At 50.9% G+C, this 19,042-nt stretch overlaps 1 protein-coding gene across 2 annotated transcripts in view; it reads left to right on the top strand.

The window, feature by feature from the left end:
* WDR59 (WD repeat domain 59) overlaps nucleotides 1–19,042 on the top strand; it is a 46,876-nt gene that overhangs the window by 26,725 nt on the left and 1,109 nt on the right. The window contains exons 16-25 of one of the 2 annotated variants that reach the window (XM_084294929.1): nucleotides 446–602; nucleotides 1,716–1,785; nucleotides 1,939–2,092; nucleotides 10,429–10,562; nucleotides 11,876–11,957; nucleotides 14,229–14,341; nucleotides 15,398–15,545; nucleotides 15,638–15,710; nucleotides 17,699–17,825; nucleotides 18,239–18,381. In XM_084294929.1, coding sequence (XP_084151055.1) covers nucleotides 446–602; nucleotides 1,716–1,785; nucleotides 1,939–2,092; nucleotides 10,429–10,562; nucleotides 11,876–11,957; nucleotides 14,229–14,341; nucleotides 15,398–15,545; nucleotides 15,638–15,710; nucleotides 17,699–17,825; nucleotides 18,239–18,381 — 1,201 coding nt within the window. Of the gene's footprint in view, nucleotides 1–445; nucleotides 603–1,715; nucleotides 1,786–1,938; nucleotides 2,093–10,428; nucleotides 10,563–11,875; nucleotides 11,958–14,228; nucleotides 14,346–15,397; nucleotides 15,546–15,637; nucleotides 15,711–17,698; nucleotides 17,826–18,238; nucleotides 18,382–19,042 lie in introns of those variants that run through there. The other variant, XM_084294930.1, reaches the window with a different exon arrangement.

Raw genomic sequence — 19,042 nt, 5'->3', positions numbered from 1 at the left:
AGGTGCCCAGCCTGTTTTTGACACCCCCACAGTTGTGTGGGTTGTGGAAGTATTCCTCTTCAAGGAGACTTTGTCTCGCTTGCATCATGGAGGTGTTGGGTTTAGCTCAGCTCCCTGTTTTGTTCTTGGGAGCCATATCTGGAGTCTGAAGGTCAGATTTTCTATATAGTTTTCCCATGAGACCAGTTTTTCGCCCTAGCTGAGCTCTGAATTTCAGCACAGCTGTGGTGGGAGAGATCAGAGTGCAGAGCAGCACTTTGCTCACAGGTACACATGCCTGCAAGTGCCTTTGCAGCCAGAGCAGTAGCCATGCTCTGTGCTTGATCTGCTTCAGTTCAGAGGGGAGGCACCTGCCCCGAGGCTGCTTGGCACTAGGATACCCAGTGGTTTAGTGGTTTCCTTCCTGTGGCATCAGGAGTGTGATCTTGGGTACCTCCTGTTTCAGAACCAAGAGGACAGCACGTCCAGCAATCCCTACGCTTTGTCGAACTCCGTGACGCCCCCGTTGCCCACGTTCGCCCGGGTCTCCAACGCCTACGGCTCCTACCAGGACTCCAACATCCCGTTTCCACGGACCTCGGGAGCCCGGTTCTGTGGTGCAGGTCAGCCCCGTCGCTGATACATTACAGCAGCTCTCAGGGGAATGGTCCCTTTAGTGTCTAGGGGAACACTCAGGCCTCTGAACAAGATGAGGTTATAGTTGCTGCCATGCAACAAGCAAGAAACCCTACTAAAGTAGCAATATTGTGATAAATTTATAGGTAATGAGCCTAGTTAGCAACTGCATACATGGTGTTGCATATAGAATTTTAGGATCTGGAAACCCAGGACTGAATTAAGAGGTGGCCCTTGGCCTGAGGCCTGCCAGAGGTACTGACACACCTCTTTTACAGAAGACGGGGAGTAGCTTTTTTCCTTGCCCATTTCCCTCCTACCAGCATCAAACTGCTGGACATACTCTCAGGCTCTCAGGCCTTCACAAAATTCCTGCGATTTTGGACTCAATTTACCCCCTTGCTGAATGGGTATTGTTGTTATTAACTACTCTTTTATCATTCTGAACCCTTTCCCTTGTCCCAAAAAAAACAGGTTAAGGTCTGAGAAGAGGTGTTAAGTTTCACTGTGGTGTTTCAGATGCAGGCATGACTCTCCTGTACCTAACAATTGGAGCATGTTTTGAAAGCTGCTTTTCCTATAGGCCTCACCAAATTCCCAGCAGAAGTAAAACAGTAATACTGCTTTGAATAGGCTCAGTGAAACCTGCTAAGTCCTGAAACTCTTGTAGTGGAGTGGGTGGCTGAGGACACTTGAGATGCCAACAAATGGGGTAAAGCCTGTGAGAGTGCCTGGAGTTGGCCTCAGATGGCTCAGGTTATCCTTTTGAAGAGAAGAGTCATAGCAGCTCTCAGGGTTCCTCTGTATAGCTGTGTATCGCTGCACTTGCCTCTGTAGTATCACTGACAAATTCTGGTGAAGAGTTAAAACACAGAAGTACGTGTATTTGCTCCTTTTCTTCTACCATCTCGTCTCTAACACGTGGTGTTGGTGCTTATAAAGCAGTCAGCTCAACAAAACGTGCTCTTTAATGGGTTTGGAAGAAGTGGATTTGGGTTGAGAAACACTCAGAGAAATGGATGAGCCCCCTGCTCCTTGATACCACCCCAAGCAGTCTGCTCCTTGTCGCGGGATCTTTATGCTGTGTCCTGTCTCTGCAGGGTACCTGGTGTATTTCACGAGGCCCATGACCATGCACCGTGCCGTGTCCCCAACAGAACCCACACCCAGGTGAGTACCTGGTGTTGTAGCTGAGGTCTGCCTGATCTTTGAACTGCCAGCCCTCAGAAAGAGTGAAACAGCTTGGGTTAGAGGTGTCGTTCTCAGCCTCCAGAGCACCGTGGTGGATGTAAGCTCCTGCTGAAAGTGTTCTCTTGTTTCTAGGTCCCTGTCAGCTTTATCAGCGTACCACAGCGGCCTCATTACCCCAATGAAGATCCGCACAGAGACCCCGGGCAATCTGCGTTTGTACAGCGGGAGCCCTACACGCAGCGAGAAGGAGCAGGTCTCCATTAGCTCCTTCTACTACAAAGAGAGGGTAAGTACCGGGCCAGAAAGCCTCTCCTAGCACTTCAGCTGTTATGACTTGTGTTCTCTTTGTACGGCTGAGAGCATTGCTGGTAACAGAAGTTTCATATTCCTCTCAAGAAGGCATCCTTTTATAGGCAGCTCTCTAAAAATGTCACGTGGCTTTATCTCCTGTTAGTAACCTCTTTGCCGATCCAGCCTTTGACTTGCTTATTTTGATATCTCTCTAGACTGACCATCACAGCTTCCTTCAGTACATTACACTCTCTCCCTTTGCATTATGTAGAGTTAAGATCTCACACTTGAAGCTGTAGTCTCCAGATAAGTACATGTAGGCCACTCTTTTTCTCTGTTCTCCCTGATGTATGTAGCTGCAGAGGGCTCTGTGAAGCTTATCAGTAACCTCTCCTGAATTATGGGGTGTATTTGGCTCATTTCTGTTACAGGTGTCTCTTGCAGGGATATGTGCCTCTGGACTACTTTAAACAAAAATCATCCCCGTATGTTTCTCCAAAGAACTTCCAATCTATGTACCTCTGTTTTAGGCGCAGGTCTTGTTACCATTGCTGTTTACAAGCAAGGCTTTGGGGGAGAGAGGATTGTGCCCTTCCAGGGCATGGGGAGGGTGCAAAACACCACTTGGTAATTGTAGGGTGGCCGCAGGGTATTTCCGAAGCAGTTGATGGCCTGATGTGCCTGGAGCAGATGCTGTGGGAGTAATCAGCCATGCAGCTTGCTCTGAGACAAACTCCCTGTGCTTCAGCATGGGGCTGCTTACAAAAATATGGTAAGCTTCCACTTAGAGCCTGAAAATTCAAGGCATATAAGCAGTTTGCCCACTGTCTGTGGTGAGGGCACACACCTCACATCTGCTGCAGCAAGGGAGAGTTTCCAGGTACCCAGCAAAAGCGAAGAGCTACCCACACTCTGCTGCGGTGGAGCTCAGGAGCTCCTGTCACGGGAGCAGAAGGGAAATCACAGCCTTGAGCTCTCGTTCTCCCTTGGTGCTGAAATAGGTCTAGGTTTTCCAGTAGTCCTGAACACGACAGCCGACCCCTCTGGGATTGTGTCCTGCGTATGTAATGTGAGTTAGTTCTTACACACACCAGGCATGGGGAGAGGCTCTGCTCCTGGTAGAGTTTTGCTTCCATACAGATCCCAGAAGACTCTGGGTGTTCGCATTCTAGTGATTTTTATTGCCCCTCCCCAGACTTCTTTTGATGAGAGGAGAAAATGGTGCTGACTGGTACAGGAATTACAGCCTGTTCCAGGCTTTGCAGGAGAGTTTATTTAAAGAGCTACCTCTGTCCTCTGCAGCGTGCTTGTCTCTGACACGCAGCTCTCTAAGATGACAGACAAGGCTAAAAATAACGTGTGGAAGCAGCTTGGTGCAATTTCATGTGACCTGTCTCCCCAGTCCGCGTATTGATGGTGACAAGATTTTGGGAGGGGTGGATCTAGAGAGTAAAGCATGTGTGTTGCCACGTCTGCTGAAAGCCAGGGAAAATTCCTTCCCTGTCCCCGTGCCAGGCTGCGTCCTCACATGCTGGGTTGGAAGAAGGGTAAGGGCCCTAGCAGAGAGCTAGCTCAAATGTTCCTGCAGATGGAATAGATCAAAAAACCTCACATCATCTCCCTTCAGCAAAGGTTTTCTGACTCTTTGGGAGTTGATGTCCCAGCCTTTGTTAAATCAATGCTAAATATTCTTATGGCATTTCATTGTGAGGATTTTAAGGCATAAAAACCCCAGAGTCTGAGTCTTGGGAGCTCTGAAAGCTTGGATTTCATATTTGCATTAAATAAAAGTTGAAATTGTGCAGTAAACTACCAGGTTATGTAACTTCAGCCCCTAAACTGAATTTGTCAGACATAACCAAGTATTTAAACTTAAATCCCATGCAGCAACCACCATTAACAAACAAATGGGATTTGTGCATTGCCAGACAGGGAATGTGTCATGTCCCCATAAAAGCAGGGGAGCTGCTGAGCCTAGTAGAGATCTCCTTAGTAAACCAAACTGAAACTAAATGTGATGTTCAGCCCTTCTGTGCTCATTTAAATGTGTGTGTATGTATATATACACACGTATATATCTTTCTCACATTATTCATGCATGCATGCTCCTCCTTTCTTCCTTCCTACAAAAAAGAAGTCAACAGGAACTAAAAAGTAGTAGTCTAAAAAGCTAGTAGTATAGAAAGCAGCAGAAAGGAGAATCTGCATTTATACTGTGGCAATGCCATCAGCGTTTCAAACCTGGATTTCTCTTAAAGGCAGTGCATGGCCGTGGTTTTCTCGCTCCAGTTAAAGGGTTGTGCTGGCGGGGACCTGGGCACTGCTCAGCCTTGCCTAAGGGACAGCCATGCCCATGGCTGGTGCCTGTGGTGTCCTCACGCTTCTGTCACGGCAGAGCCTGGAAGCTGCTCCTGCTTCTCAGGGCTTCCCTCGGGCTTTGGCTGCTTGCAGCCCTCGCAAGCTCCACACGGGGGAGCGGAGCCACGAGTCCCAAGGGCTGGCAGCAGCGGCTGCCTACAGGAGAGCAGGACTTAGTGGGGTGACTGAGCTTAGTTTTGCTTGCTCTCCACTAAACTGAATTTCCTTCTGCTAATCCTTTTCGCCCTCTCTTGCGAGATGCAGCGGAGGAACACGTAGCACAAGGCTGCAGCCTTTTCTCTCTCCATGGGGCCAGGCAGTCCTCAGACAGAGCCTCATCCTCAGCTTCTCCCAGTGAGCTGCAAGGGGAGGCAGAGGCTCAGGCATGCCTGATGATGAGGACTGCCTGTCATCAGCTGAAAATAAATGCGAAATACATTGCACACAACACAAATAACCCTGTTCTTCCCCTTTTTATTGTGTTGACTCTTCCAGAACTGTAACAAATATCTTTGTCAGGTGAGCCCACAATGATGTGCTTTGAGAGATTCAGTTTATTGTTATAATCCTGCGCTGAGTGCTTAATGAAATATCTGCAGGTTCGTAATGAAAGCCTACTTCTGGAGCTGTTCTGCATGGTCAGTCAGTGAACTTGATTGCTCACTCAATCCAAATGAGTTCCTCAGGTACAGGTCTCTGGGTACAGGTCTCTGCATCCCTTCTAATACCCTGCCGCTTGTCTTTTATTGCTTTCGAAATGAAAGTGAACAGTTGCAGCAGGTTCCAGTGAACGAAGTCCTGGAGGATGCTGGATGTTAAAGGGATGGCTGAGTGAGCAGGAGGGTTTGTTTAGCTTGCTGCAGATTTCCATGTCAGAGGGCTGGGTTAAAAATGGTGCAGCTGGGGTCACATTTGGCTGCCTTCCTCTTCAGCCAAAAAGGGGAAAACTGGCTAGAGCAGGAGCCTGGCACGTGGGGCAGCGTGGTGTTGTCCTCTCTGCTGTCACATCATGGTGTGAACAAGGACACACGCCTGTTGGGGTAGTACAACTCCATGTGGGAGACTGTTCAGGGTTGAGATCACTGAAATCTTCCCTCCAGCAGCCCACATTTTGCCAGGTCCGTAGGTAACGTATAGTGCAATTGTGCGTGGATGAAAGCGGGGATCTCGGTTTGCAACTGTCCACTGTGTAACAGAACCATGGGGAATAGTATCTTTTACTCTGCTGGTTCAGGGCACTTTTCGTTTCCAGTTTATTTACCTTTGTCTTTAATTTTCTTGGTGTCTTTCTTCCCTTTTCCTGGGTATAATGTTTTCACATACAGATGTCTCCTCGCTCTGCCCGGCGACGTTGGTCCATACAAGCAATTAACGACTTCCCGGTACTGTGCGCTGTGCTAATACTGTCCTTGATATTACCCTGTCTTCTGCCCAAGGGCCCAAGAATAAAATGCCACCTGCCTGCCTTTGAGTAACCTGCACAGAGGTGGGGGACTTGCACTCCACATAGGGTTTCAGGGGGAGCAAACGCAAGTGTAAGCGGACAGGAGCAGACACAAGTTCAAAGGGTACAAGTACTGACTCATGACATGCCTATTTTACCTGGCTTAGCAGCCAGGAAAGGATGCCAAGGGGTAATTTGAAGTGTAAAAAAGGATCGACCCCTAAGAAGCAGAGTGTGCGCTGCAGAGGAGTTGAACGATTATTATGCAGCATCAACCAGCTGAGGAGGGTGACATTAGAACACCTCATTTCTGAAAAAGATGAAGCCCTTCTGGAGAGGGAGGAGTTGCTGGAAAATAATATCAAGGAGCAGCAAGCTGCTGGCATGGCACCGTTTAAGAACTGCGGAAGAAACAAACTGGTTGAGCTGCTGATAACGATCTGTCATCTCAATGAAACGAGCATGTGCGATGCACCAGAAAGTCTTATTTCCTGGAGCAGTGAGTGGGATTTCTCCTTAATTTGTGAGCCCTTAGAATCACACCACCTGGCTGGTACTCCTTCCTCCTGGCACCTGCCCTTCCAAGCCTGCTTTGACAAGTGTTTTCCTTTAGTCAGGTCCACAAGTCCCTCAAGCTTGAACATGAATGTCTTGATATCAGCGTTGCTCAAGCTGTGCTGCAAATTTGGGCAATTACTGTCACATCAGTCATCTGCCAAGCACAGGCAGAGCTTAGAAAACTCCAGTCTAAAGATGGTCTCTTTAGGTCTGATGCTTTGAACTTTTTTCACGGCTGTTCACCTTCATGCTCTCTCCTCACAAGACAGCAGGGAATAAAATAGAATCCTGTAACACCTAATTTAACTTGGTATAATAGGATCAAGCCTTCCTAATTACAAGAACTCTAAGACTATACTAGCAAATAATAGGTGAAAGAAAACAGAAGTAATTTACTTGACTCCAGAGGCTTTTTGTGAAGAGCTAATGAAATGTGAGGAGTAGAGGCAAGAAACGAAGTTCTGTCTTGGATTAGGGATTGATTGAAAGAGGAAGGAGAAAAAAAAAAAAAGAAAAAAAAAAAAAAAAACAGGAAAAGAACATGCTAGTTTTTAATGTGGTAAATGGTGGTGCACCCAGGGCCACAGTTTAATTTGCTTGCCCCACTGGCTTGGAAGGAAGAACACGTGGTGAAGAGATAAAGTTATAATTTTATGTAACGTATACTTAAAAAAAAATGATACATGGGGCAGTCAAAGCCTTGAAATACTGATTGTGTTTGTGGATAACCTTGGGAAGAGTCTAATCGTGCTCTCCTAAGTTGGCACTGGTGCTCAAGGCGAAGACACAGGGAAGAAAAAGAAATATTCCTGCTTTGGGACACTTGATTCAAAAGTGCCTCAACTTTTTTGCCTGTCCGTGGAAGTAGCCTGGTACTGTGGGAGATGCTGTGAATAGTAAACGTTGATTATTTTGAAGATAAAATCCAGGCAGTGCTGCATGACCTGCACAGGGGAGTTAAGCTGTAGGCAGTTGTTCAGAATAAAGGAACGCACAGGAAGGCAGTGATTTTAAAATCATATTTAAAAAGAAAAACCTTAGAAGCAGCTTGAACCTGACTTTGAGCTGGCTTAACTCTTTTATTTGGTACATACCCTCACGCAGCTTCACTTCTGGCATCGAGCCTTTTCCTTTTGGTCTGCAACCTTGCCCTTCGCCTTACTGATGTGAGTTTATACCCTGAGATTTGGCATACACTGACGTGAAACAGGCACTGCACGTTTCATGATCCTCCTTAGGGCACCTCCTGCCTCGGCAGGACCCAGAGGCGCACGCGCCCCGGCTCGGCATCCTTTCCAGCAGGCATGCAGCATTTCGTACTGACTTCTGCTGAGTACGCACTGACGGTGATGGTTGCTGCGAAGCAGTTGGTGGCTTATTCTTGGGCTGTCTGTTTTCTACGTGTAACCCATTTACTGCCATCGTTGTCACCTCGGATTGCAGCAAATTGCAGCCTTGGGTATGGTAGCGCAGGTACAGGCTGGCTTCTTTAGTCGTCGTTCAGTGCTGTTCCCCGCTGTCACCTCCAACCCCATGATTGTCATCAACGCTCTGGTTTCTTTCCTTCTGGTGCTCTGAGGAGCTGATGAGTCTTAATTTGCTATCACCACCGCTGTTTTCTTCCTTTTCTCCCTCTCCTTAAGCTCCCAGGAGCAGCTGGGTAGATGCAGTTCTCCCTAGCGTGGGCTCTAGGTTGCAGAAAGCCAGTGTGTGCCCTCCTGTCACTAGTTAGCTTGGTGCACGCATGCTGATTTCTGCTCCAGCCACTGTGCTCCCTGCTCCCCTCTGACCTGTGCTCCAACCCCTAGGAAGAGGCACGTCTTCTGCCCTGCCCTGACGCCTGCCAGCCTCTGTGGCTCCTTTGGGTAGTGGGAGATCCTCCTGGGAGACAACTTGGAGCAGAAGGGAGAGAGGAAACCTTGTGGTGGACCTTGGCCAGGCAGACCCAAGCTAGAGCTCTCCTTGCCTTTGGTAACTCCTGCTGAAAGTGTTCCAGTGCAGCCTGGTGGAGAGCAATCCCTGTAACGCTCCAGTAGTCACGAGGTTCAAGCTAGAACTTGCCCTGCTGTCAGAGGTAACGAGCTGTACTTCATCACTGATGTTCCCGTGCTTCTGATGGTCATTTTCTTTCTGACACGTAGCTGCTGTAGCTAACTGAGGCAAATTGTTAAAACCAGTGAGACGTTTTTCATGGTGGCTGTCCACGTGGCTGTAGGATTTCTATGGTCAATGGTCACAGCAGCGTAGTACCAGCAGGGCGTGTGGCCCTTGCCTAACCCTGCTCCTGTCGCTGCCCCAGTAAAGAATCAGGGCTTTCCTTTCTGCTAACAACCAGGCAGTGCTAGGAGGAAGAAAGCAGGAAGATTTTGTTGCGAGTCCAGGTTTTGGAGGGGCTCTGATGCATCTAGTGTCTTCATTTGTCTGGTGCTATGCTAACAGCAAGCGGTGGAAACCATTCGTGGGCTCTCTTTTCCATTCTCATCCTCATTTGCTGTCATTCTCCAAAAAAAAAAACAACCCACAAGTGCCTGTGGAAAGTGGTATGTGTTGTCCGTGTTTCCAGTCTTTGAAATACCTGTTGGGAGGCTTCTTCAGTCGGCTCTGGCGGGAGCAGGCTGAATCTGTCCCCAGTAACAGGGCAGGGAACCTGCCTCGCTTGGAGGTGGCCAGGTGCTCTCCAAATCACCTGCAGAGCGCGGCTCTGCCCCTGCAGGCCTGGCTTCGGATGCCTGCTGAGATGCAGCACGAATGTTGGCTGCTGACGGGCCGTGCTGTGAGCAGCCTGGCAGCTCTTCCAGCGTGGCATGTCCTTGTGCTGGGGCTCCCAAGCTTTGCTCCCGTGTTTTTGGCAGCATCAGCAAGTCTTTGCTGCACACCGGTGGCATTTGGCTGCTCCAAATCCTTCATCACGGAAGGGGCAGCAATATTTCTAGGTGTTAGCCCAAGAGGTGTTGTCTGCCCAACGGTAAGAGAGCGTTTTAGACTTTTAGGGGATGCTTCTGTGTAGGAGCATCGGCACCTTGTGTCAGTGAGGGGACTTGCCACAGGAGAGCAGCATTGCGAAGCATCCGCTGCTTTCCTAGGAGCCCTGCAGAGCAGCCAGAGCTTCCCTCGTGGAGCTCCAGTGCCTGCAATGCTGCTGCACGTCCTCGTCCCTCCTCGCCGGCCTCCTGGAGCGAGGAGAGGCCACGATGAGAAGCCAAATACCCTGCAGGGCATCGTAAGGCCAAGGGAGCTTTATGCAGCTTGGCATGCGGATGGCCTCCGTGTCCATTACGGGGAGTATTTGGGCTCCTGGTTTTGTTCCCCTGTGTCGATTCCTCTCCTTTCTTCTCCCCTCAGCCTCATGTCCTGAGCCAGCCATAAATAGCTGCAAACCTGGTAGCGAGGGGTTGTTAGGAAAGCGTGGGCCCTGCTTTATCACCTGCCGTTTGTGTGGAGCTGCTGATAAAGCAGGAGAGGTGGGAGCCCTGTCCTGGTGCTAAACAGGACACAGAAAGAGGAGAGCAAGAGTCTGGACCTGTGGGCTTGCCCTGAAGCTGAGGGCAAGCAGAAGCTGCTCCCACGTGTCTCTGTGCTGAGCGTTGGCTGAAGTCAGCGGTGGTCTGTGTGCAGAGGGTTCCCAGACCCCTAACGAGGGTGATAATTGAGCTGTCCTCCTGCCAAACCCTCCTGGGTTTGATTGGCATCCCGATGCTGATTCCTTCTCGTATTGGCTTTCACAGGGGAACTCACAAAATGCTTTTTGAGTGAGTTTGACCTTGAGCTCGCTGCCTTGACCTGCTTTTCACTCCCTACAGATGGAGATGCTTGTTCTCCTGGGCATGTCATGGATGTTTTCCAGGGTAGCACAGAGCCTTCTGAGAGGCAGGTTTGGGTGCTGCTTGCATTGTTCCTCACCCTAGTGCATTGTTCCCCGGCCCGAGACGCCTGCTGTCCTCCCCGGTAACACGCTGCCATTCGTTCTGCAGAAATCCAGGAGGTGGAAAAGCAAACGAGAGGGGACAGATGCCAACAACCGACCCATCAAAGCCGCCGGAAAAGTCATTATACAAGATATTTCCTGCTTGCTGCCCGTGCACAAGTTGCTGGGAGAGCTCTACATGTGAGTATCAGCTTGGGATCCTTTCCCGAAGGAAAGCAGCTGTCGTTGGCATTGCTGTGCTTTAATCCTTCGAGTGTTTGAATGTTTCCCTACCTTCTTCCTTTAGCCTTGTCTTGCTGCTTTCTTGTGGTGCCCCTCTCCCCCCGTGAGAGGAGACTCGTCTCCTAGAAATCTGAAAAGCGTGGTGGAAGGAATTTGTGGTGGCGTATTGTATGCAGAGGCTGAACTGGTGCTCCAGCATCATCTCCGCAACTCTTAGAGGTTCGGTTCTTTGTAAGCCAGAAAGAGAAGTTATTGATACAAATTATCTCTCAAATCTTAAAGATTATCTCTTAAATCTTGACGAACTCTGCAGTTCAGTGCACAGCTTAAAAAAAAATCCCAATAAATGCATATTCTCATGCTCTAAACTGCTCTTGGCTCATAAGGATTTTTAATTTCAGAAGTATTTGGAATGCCTCATTCCCTCGGAGACCTGATTATACATGCATGCCAGTGTCTGTGCAGCAAGTTCTCCTACCTTAATGAAAAGGATGGAGAAGTTCTGGGTTTTGTTTATGTGTTTATAAACAAGGAGCATCTTTTCCCAAAGTGTCTAATTCAGATAGCTATGAAATCTCTTTTTGTGAGTTTTTGCTTCCTTAGCATTGGTAATGCTGGCTGATCCTTCACAGTTTGCACTCTGTAAACATGCAGGGAAGAAGCAGGCTGCCCTTCTTAAAGGAGGCAACAGAGGAGGAAGAAAATCTTCCTTCTCCCTTTTCTGTATTATTAAAATGTTCGTATAAATGTTCTTTAAAAAGTCCTCATGGAACTTTCTTCTCTGGGTATCTCATTTGTAAAGAGCCTGAGCCTTTCCGATTTGCTGTAAGATCTTCAGCAGTAGAAATTTCAAGAGTCCAAGTCTGCAGCTGGGTCCCTGCAGTCGAGCAGAGCAGGCCCGCAGGCTGGCTGGGAACAGGACCACGCATCTGGTGGCTTCTAGGGACAGGAACAACTCTTGGCTTGGTGGTGTTCTGCCACAAGTTGAATCCCACATCCTCGTGGAAGTGGTGTCTTGGGACCAAGCTAGTTTGGAGCTTGATAAATTAGCAGTGTGCTAGGGAAGGTGAACGGTGGGGTTGCCAGGAGGATGGCAGTGATCCCCGGAGAACAGCAGAGGGCAGGATGGGATCCTCGTCGTGCTTGCAGTTTCAGATTGATCAGCAGATTCTGGACTGCTCGCTGCTGCCAGAACCACATCACCCCCTCATCACCCCACCTCTGTGGGTACCACGCCGACCAGAGAGCTCATCTATCTGCTTGCTTTTCAGACTGAATGTGAACAATATCCAGGAGACCTGCCAGAAGAATGCTGCCTCCGCCTTGGCTGTTGGACGGAGGGATCTCGTGCAGGTATTGTGTTGATTCAGACCTCTTTCCCAAACTGCTTGTGCTGTCACCTTGATACCCGAACAGCCAGCTGGGCTCAGCACTTGTTCCAGAGAGTCTGAAATGTTCAACAAACCGAGGCCTGTGGACCAGCTGCAGGGGTGCTCTGTATCTCCTCGCTCTTGGCATCGAGAGGTCCCTTCCCAGGGCTGCCAGCAGGGTCTTGCACACGTTTCAGGGGGTTCCTGCAGGCAAAGCTGGGGATGCAGCCTGCTTTTGGGCCTGCAGAGGAAGTAACAGTGCACAAAGCTGCCTGGCTGCTGCTTGTATTTTCATCGGTGGTTTTGCCTTACGTAATCATTCCCGTTGTAATTATCTCAGCACTCATCCGCTCTGGCACTACGTGCTAACTGCAGCTAGCTTCTCCCCAAGAAGAACCTGAGCCCAGAGACCCCAGCTTCAACGAGTAATTGGAGAAAAATGCCCATTTTGGCCAGTCTCTTGCCGTGTGATCAGCCCACAGCAACAGGCAGAGCTTTTGCCAGGAGCTGGCTGTGGCTGGCACTGCCAGAGGAGCCTCTGCACCTCTCCTGAGCTTTTGGCTCCCCCTAGCTCTGGGCAGGGAATGGCCAGAGCTTTACCTGATCTAAGCAGAAACCAACTCAAGCTGTTGTCTTGCTGTCAGGTTTTTAGCTTCATGGTGGGCTCAGCTAGAGAGAAGGTAGGTCTGGTAACCCCTGTGCTTCATTTTGCTGCCTGGTTTGCCTGGAGGAGCAGAGCTTTGGTGGAATAACTTCAGTAGGACTTTTCTGATACCTGTTACTTGCTTTGTTATTTTCCCTGGCCCATTGTTGTGGTTTAACCCAGCTGGCAGCTAGACACCACACGGCCGTTCGCTCACCCTCCCACCTTCCTCTCTGGGATGGGGGAGAGAAAAGGAAAAGTGAAGCCTGGGAGTTGAGATAGAGACAGTTTATTTAGACAGGGAAATAACAGTAACAATAATAATAATAATAACAATAATGATGATAATAGTACTACTACTAATAACGTGTACAAACAAGTGATGCACAATGCAATTGCTCACCACCCGCTGACTGATGCCCAGTCTACCCCCAAGCAGTCCCGGCCCCCTCCCCCAGCCACCCACCCCTATATATTGCTCAGCATGACCCCAGATGGGATGGAATACCCCTTTGGCTAGTTTGGGTCACCTGTCCTGGGTCTGTCCCCTCCCAGCTCTTACTGCACCCCAGCCTGCCTGCTGGCAGGACAGAGCAAGATGTCCTTGGCTTGGTGTAAGCACTGCTCTGCAACAATTAAAATATCGGGGTGTTATCAGCACTCTTCTCATCCTAAGCCAAAACACAGCACCCTACCAGCTACTAGGAAGAAAATTAACTCTGTCTGAACTGAAACCAGGACACCCATGTAACTCCAGCCTGTCTTGCAGCTTGCCTTGTTCATGGCATTCATGGAGACGTGAGCAGTGCAGTTACATATGGGACTTACTCTGTAGCAGTGTGGGAAGTGACATCTTTCCAGGTTCCTTTCCGTGCTGTCTTGTTCTCAGGTCTGTCCTTGTTTCAGTTTCTTTGCTCAGTTTCTCTCCAGCTCACAGTGAGCAGCTGTAGGATTATGGTTGCTGGCTGCTCTTCTGGGTACGTGGAGCACTTGCATTGTCCCCACAATCCTCCTGTGTCATCAGCTCTGGTTGTCTCCTCTGATTTGTTGTCTTTCCAGCATCACATTCACTTTCCTGTTTTTTTTATACCCAACCAGCAACTTTGATTTTCCCTGGCATACCATGTTTTACTTGCTCCATTTTAAAAAGGCACAGCACAAAAACCAGTCCTAGATTTGATGCAGTCGTATGCCATCAGTGGGATGGAGACTGAAAAGGGGGAACTGTTTCCAGAGTAAAGTAAAGGGAGGTGAATGAAGAAGAAACATGGCATGTGAGAAAGTACTTTATCAAATTTAAACCCTTTTGTGGTTTGTGAACATAAAGTGAACTAACAGGTCTGTTTAAACTCTCCTGGTAAACTCTGAGGAAGAACAGTCTATGGTTTAACCCAGTCTTAAAGCAAGTGGGACATGGAAGGCTTCAGCTTTGTGTTACTCTTGATATAACTTGTCACACTGAGGCTGGAACTGCTCCCTCTTGGTTTTAAAACACAATAAGTAAAAAAATGCCATTAATATTTATCTGCGAGTGAATCTGTGCACACCTATACCCTCGCAGTCTGGCAGTTTCTAATTGTAGCTTTGATGTTTTTCCTTCCTGTCTGCCAGGTTTGGTCACTGGCCATGGTAGCCACTGATCTCTGTCTTGGACCGAAGTCTGACCCAGATTTGGAGATACCTTGGGCACAACATCCATTTGGACGTCAATTACTGGAGTCCCTGTAGGTCTCTGAACGCTGGGGAGGGACTGGGAATGGTTGCTGAAGCAGAGGGAGCCCTTCATGACTATGTATGTTGTACGGCATCATTTCAGCCTTGGCGTGGTGCCACACCTTGTCTTTTTTTCCTCTCTCAAGCCCGAGGTGCATCAGGACGGGAAGTGTGTTTATGCAAGTATGTTTATGACACGCAGGAGGCAGCATTTGGCCTCCCGTCAGGCATCCGGGTGTCCCTTGGCTGGCGTTGAGCAATAGCCCAGGTGCAGCTGGAGCTCTGCTTTGCAGCGTGCCTGCGGTGCCTGCCTTAGGAGGAGAGATTTGGGGTTTCTGCTCCCCACCTCCTAAATGATCGCGTTGGCTTGGTTCACCTTCAAATTCACTGCTGCCATTCCTGGGAAATCACCCCCCTGGTCTCAAAGCCAAGTGCTAGCCACAAAATTCTTCCTGCCAGTGAATCTGTTTAGGAGAGAGAATTACTAGTAATTAACTGTCTGCTGATCCGTCCCACTGGGAGACGCAGGATTTGTGTGCTGGGCTTTGCATACCGCGGCTTGACCTAGCTCCCTCCTGCTGGGCAGCAGCAGCGGAGGGCAGCACGGGAGCTTTGCTCTCAGCCTTCAGAGCAATCCAGAAACTTCACGGCGATCCAGAAGACCTGCGGTGGGCTTTTTGCCTCGGGGTCTGAACGCAGAATGCTTGTGGGCAGAGGGTCTCGTCAAAAAGGCGTTGTGGCTCGGGGGGAGTTTAATGGCTCCAGCCTGAATAGCCACGAGTCCTGCAGGCCTCGTTGTTGAAGCTGCACAGAGCCGGGGTAATCAGGCCCGGAGTGCTGCTGGATTGCCAAAGTTCCCAGCTTTCCCCCACCTGTTAGGAGGACTATGCTCCTGGAAGGTGTGGCAGAAGATACAGCCCAGGCGTGCAGAGCACACGTGCCTCCCGTGGGCACCGATGTGCCCAAATCGATTCAGGCAGCGGGCTTGAAGTTCGTTGCCTTGGAGTCTCAATGCTTTTGCTGCTGACCTCTGCCCAGTCTCATGCTCTGCCTCTCTCGTTTCCCAGGCTGGCTCATTACTCGCAGCTCCACGACGTGCAGACCCTGGCCATGCTGTGCAGCGTGTTTGAAGCCCAGTCCCGGCTCCAGGGCTGCCCGAATTCCTCCGGCCCCTTCCCTCAGCGTGCCTCCAACCTGGCCTCCCACAGCCGATACGTACGACAGCCGTTTCTTTCCCCTTTGTCTCAGATACCTTTGAACATCTCTCACGTAGCTGACATGATTTCCTCTCCTTTCCCCCTCAACAGCCCAGCTTTACGTCCTCCGGCTCCTGTTCCAGCATGTCAGATCCTGGACTTGGCACCGGAGGCTGGAGCATAGGTACCAAAACCTGGGGAGTAGAGAGAGGAATCCGCCTCCCTTCTGGCCTAGGTCTTAGACAGCTCCTGTGTGGAGGAAGGAAGGGAGTTAGCACTGGCTGTGACTGCCGATGTGCTCTGCCCCAGCAGCTTTCTGCACCTAGGGTGTGTGCTGCAGCTCTTTGGCTGGAAGTGAGCACAGCTTGCAGTAACCGTGTTGGTGGTCCCACAGTCCTGCTCCTTCTGCCTCTGGGCTTTGGAGAAACTGCCACAGCCCCTCTAGACATGCTGAGCTGGGGGAAAAAAAAGCCTGGCTCTTTGCAACCTCCCTTCAGTAGTTTCTGGACATTGGTCGAGACCTTCCCTGAGCTCCCTCTTCTCCAGGATCAGCAGTCCCAGCTCTCTCCGCCTTTCCTCATAGGAAGGCTTCCTCATAGCCTTTCCTGCAGTCCCTTAATCACCTCTGTTACCCTTCTCTGGACTCTGCAATAAGTCCATGTCTCCTGGACCTGGACCCAGCACTCCAGTGCTGAGCAGAGGAGCAGATTCACCTCCCTTGACCTGCTGGCAACGCTCTGGCTAATGCAGCCCAGGACACCAACGCCCTTCTTTGTGGCAAGGACACATTGCTGGCTGACGTTCAGCTTGGTGTCCACCAGGACCCCCAGGTCCTTGTCTCAGCTGCTTTCCAGCATGTCCTGGTGCCTGAGGCTGTTCCTCCCCAGGTGCAGGGCTTTGCATTTCCCTGTTGAGCTTTGTGAGGTTCCTGTTGGCCCATTTGTCCGGCCTGTTGCTGTCTCTCCGGCTGGCAGCGCAGCCCTCTGGCATATCAGCCGCTCCTCCCAGTTTCGTGTCATTAGTAAACTCTCTGCCACATCATCCAGACCATTAATGAAGACGTTAAACAGGACCAGACCCAGTGTTGACCCCTGGGGCGCAGCGCTAGTTACTGGCCTCCAACTAGACTTTGTTCCCCTGATCACCACCCTGTGGGCTCAGCTGCTCAGCCAGTTCTTAAACCACCTCTCTGCTCAGCCAGCCCGTGCTCCAACAGCTCCTGTGAGGATCTGATGGGAGCCAGGGTCAAAAGCCTTACTGGAGTGAAGGTAGACAACACCTTTCCACCTGCTCTCCCCTCGTCTGCCAAGCCAGTTATTTTATTGTAGAAGGCTATCAGGTCAGTCAAAAATGACTTCCCCATGAGGAATCCGTGCTGACTGCTCCCCATGCTTTTCTTGTCCTTCCTGTGCCTGGAAATGGTTTCCAGGATTAGCTTCCTTGCCTTCCCCAGAACTGAGGTGAGGCCGACCAGCCTGTAGTTCCCTTTGTCCTCCTTCCTTTTTTTTTTCAAGATAGGAGTGACGTTTGCTCTCCTCCAGCCTTCTGGCACCTCTCCAAGGTGCCACAGTCATTCATCGATCACCCAGAGCGGCCTTGCAGTGTCATCAGCCAGCTGATGCCACGGGATTCGGGGTGACAGTCATCCCCCTGCTTCCTTCTGTGCCTGGAGAGGCAGCAGCGGTGGGGAAGGCTGGCTTCTTGGTGGCCCTGGTGACATTTCCTGCTGATCCGTGAAGCTGTCAAAAACCAGCCATTCTCCAGGGTGAAGCTGAGAGATGGGTGGCCTTGGGGCAGCATCGGCCCCGTTAGCAGCAGCTCTGTACCCTTCCAGAGCCTTATCGAGGCATCTTTGACATGGGAAAGAGTGGAGGATGGGGGTTAACTTAACGGGGCGGTGATGTTGTCTTGGAGCAGCTATTAGCAGTCGTCTCCCTGCCTCCAGGGCAGGACCTTGCTACAGAGGCCCCTTTACGTAAGAGCAGCCGGGTGATGGGAATCTTCCCTCCTGGGAAAGAGGAGCCCAGGCCTGCTGGGGTTAACGTTGCCATGCGCTCTCCAAGGGGTTGCCCCAATACTTTTTGTCTGGAGAGGAAGGCCGGAGGGATTCCTCCCTGTTAGTTTTGTGGATTTTTTTTGCGGGGTGTGCTCACAGCCTTCTGGTGTCTGCAGCCAACAAGGACGCGGAGCAGGCATCCACGCCCTGGTGCGAGTCCTCGCCGGATGACTTCCGATACGGCAACCTGCCCTACCCCGACCCCCGGGAGCGTGAGAAGGACCAGCACGAGAAGAACAAACGGTAGGTGGTGGCGTGCCTCGGGGCGCTCGGCTGTAGGGCTCCGTGCCCGAGCAGGCTGGAGCTGTGGAAGCAGGAGGGGAGCAGCAAGCCTGCTCCTAGACCTCTCCATTTAGGTTGTAACGTGGATAAAAGCATCATAGTGCGGATCAGTCTGTTGGGATTGCGTCTGTGCACCTATAAACGGCTGTGGTGGGTGCCCCAAGGGGTAGTCCCCCCATTCAGCATGCCCTTGAGGGCAGAACAAGCAGAGGGCAGCCCCGTGGGTGTTCAGCAGCTTTTCAGCAACGCGTGGCAAGCAGCCTGCTGCTCGCCCGGCGATGCGAGCGGGTTGTGTAGCCACTGCTGGGAAGAGGATTGCAGCCAGAGTCCCTGAGAGCACATAGTGCGGGTGACAGCACCGTTTGTCCCTCTAGGCTCCTGGACCCTGCCAACACTCAGCAGTTTGATGACTTCAAGAAGTGCTACGGAGAAATCCTGTATCGCTGGGGGCTGCGGGAGAAGCGGGCCGAGGTCCTGAAGTTTGTCTCCTGTCCTCCTGACCCCCACAAAGGAATTGGTGAGTGCCTGCCGTGCCTTGTGTTGTCCAGGCAGGGTCACGGCTCTGCCTCGGGGCTCGGGAAGGTGCAGGCAGCATGATGAAAATACCCACTGCCCTGCCCAGAGGTGAGCTCTGCCAGCACACAGCGTTAGCTCGGGGTGGCAGTGAGGTTCGCAGGTGCTGGTGCAGTGACCGTAGGCTGTCACATCTCCTGCAAGGCTGAAAATTCCTCCCAGGCCTCTGGGAGAAGAGGCACTGGGAGAAGAGACATGGTGAGAGGTGCCACAGGAGCAGTGGCTGCTTGCTTGGCTCTGGTTGCAGCCTCTCCTCGTCATGTGGGATGGGCAGAAACTGCAGTGAAAACGGGTGAGTTCGGGCACTGCCACTGCTCCTCCTTGGCTGGCTGTCAGGACATCAATACTGCTGACCGAGCGTGCCCTGTGCTCCCCATGATAAGAAACAAAGGCTGTTCCTGTTCTTGGGTACACTTCAGAGAGCTGTGAGGCAGATGAGAGCAGTGGGAAGCCTTCCTCTCCACAGTGTGTCCCAAGCTGGAGCTCTGGCATGTTCCCACCCCACAGCCCTTGAGCTGCTGGGCCAGCGAGCTGACTGCCCTCCTCACTGGTGGCTGGTGTCTTGGCTCCTCTTCAGAGACCAAACTGAGATCCATGAGACACAA

This window comes from Netta rufina (assembly GCF_964035555.1).
Source record: "Netta rufina genome assembly, chromosome: 13".
NCBI classification, from domain to species: Eukaryota; Metazoa; Chordata; class Aves; order Anseriformes; family Anatidae; genus Netta; species Netta rufina.
The sequence above is the reverse complement of the archived record's forward strand: the minus strand, read 5'-3'. Positions and strand labels throughout refer to the sequence as shown.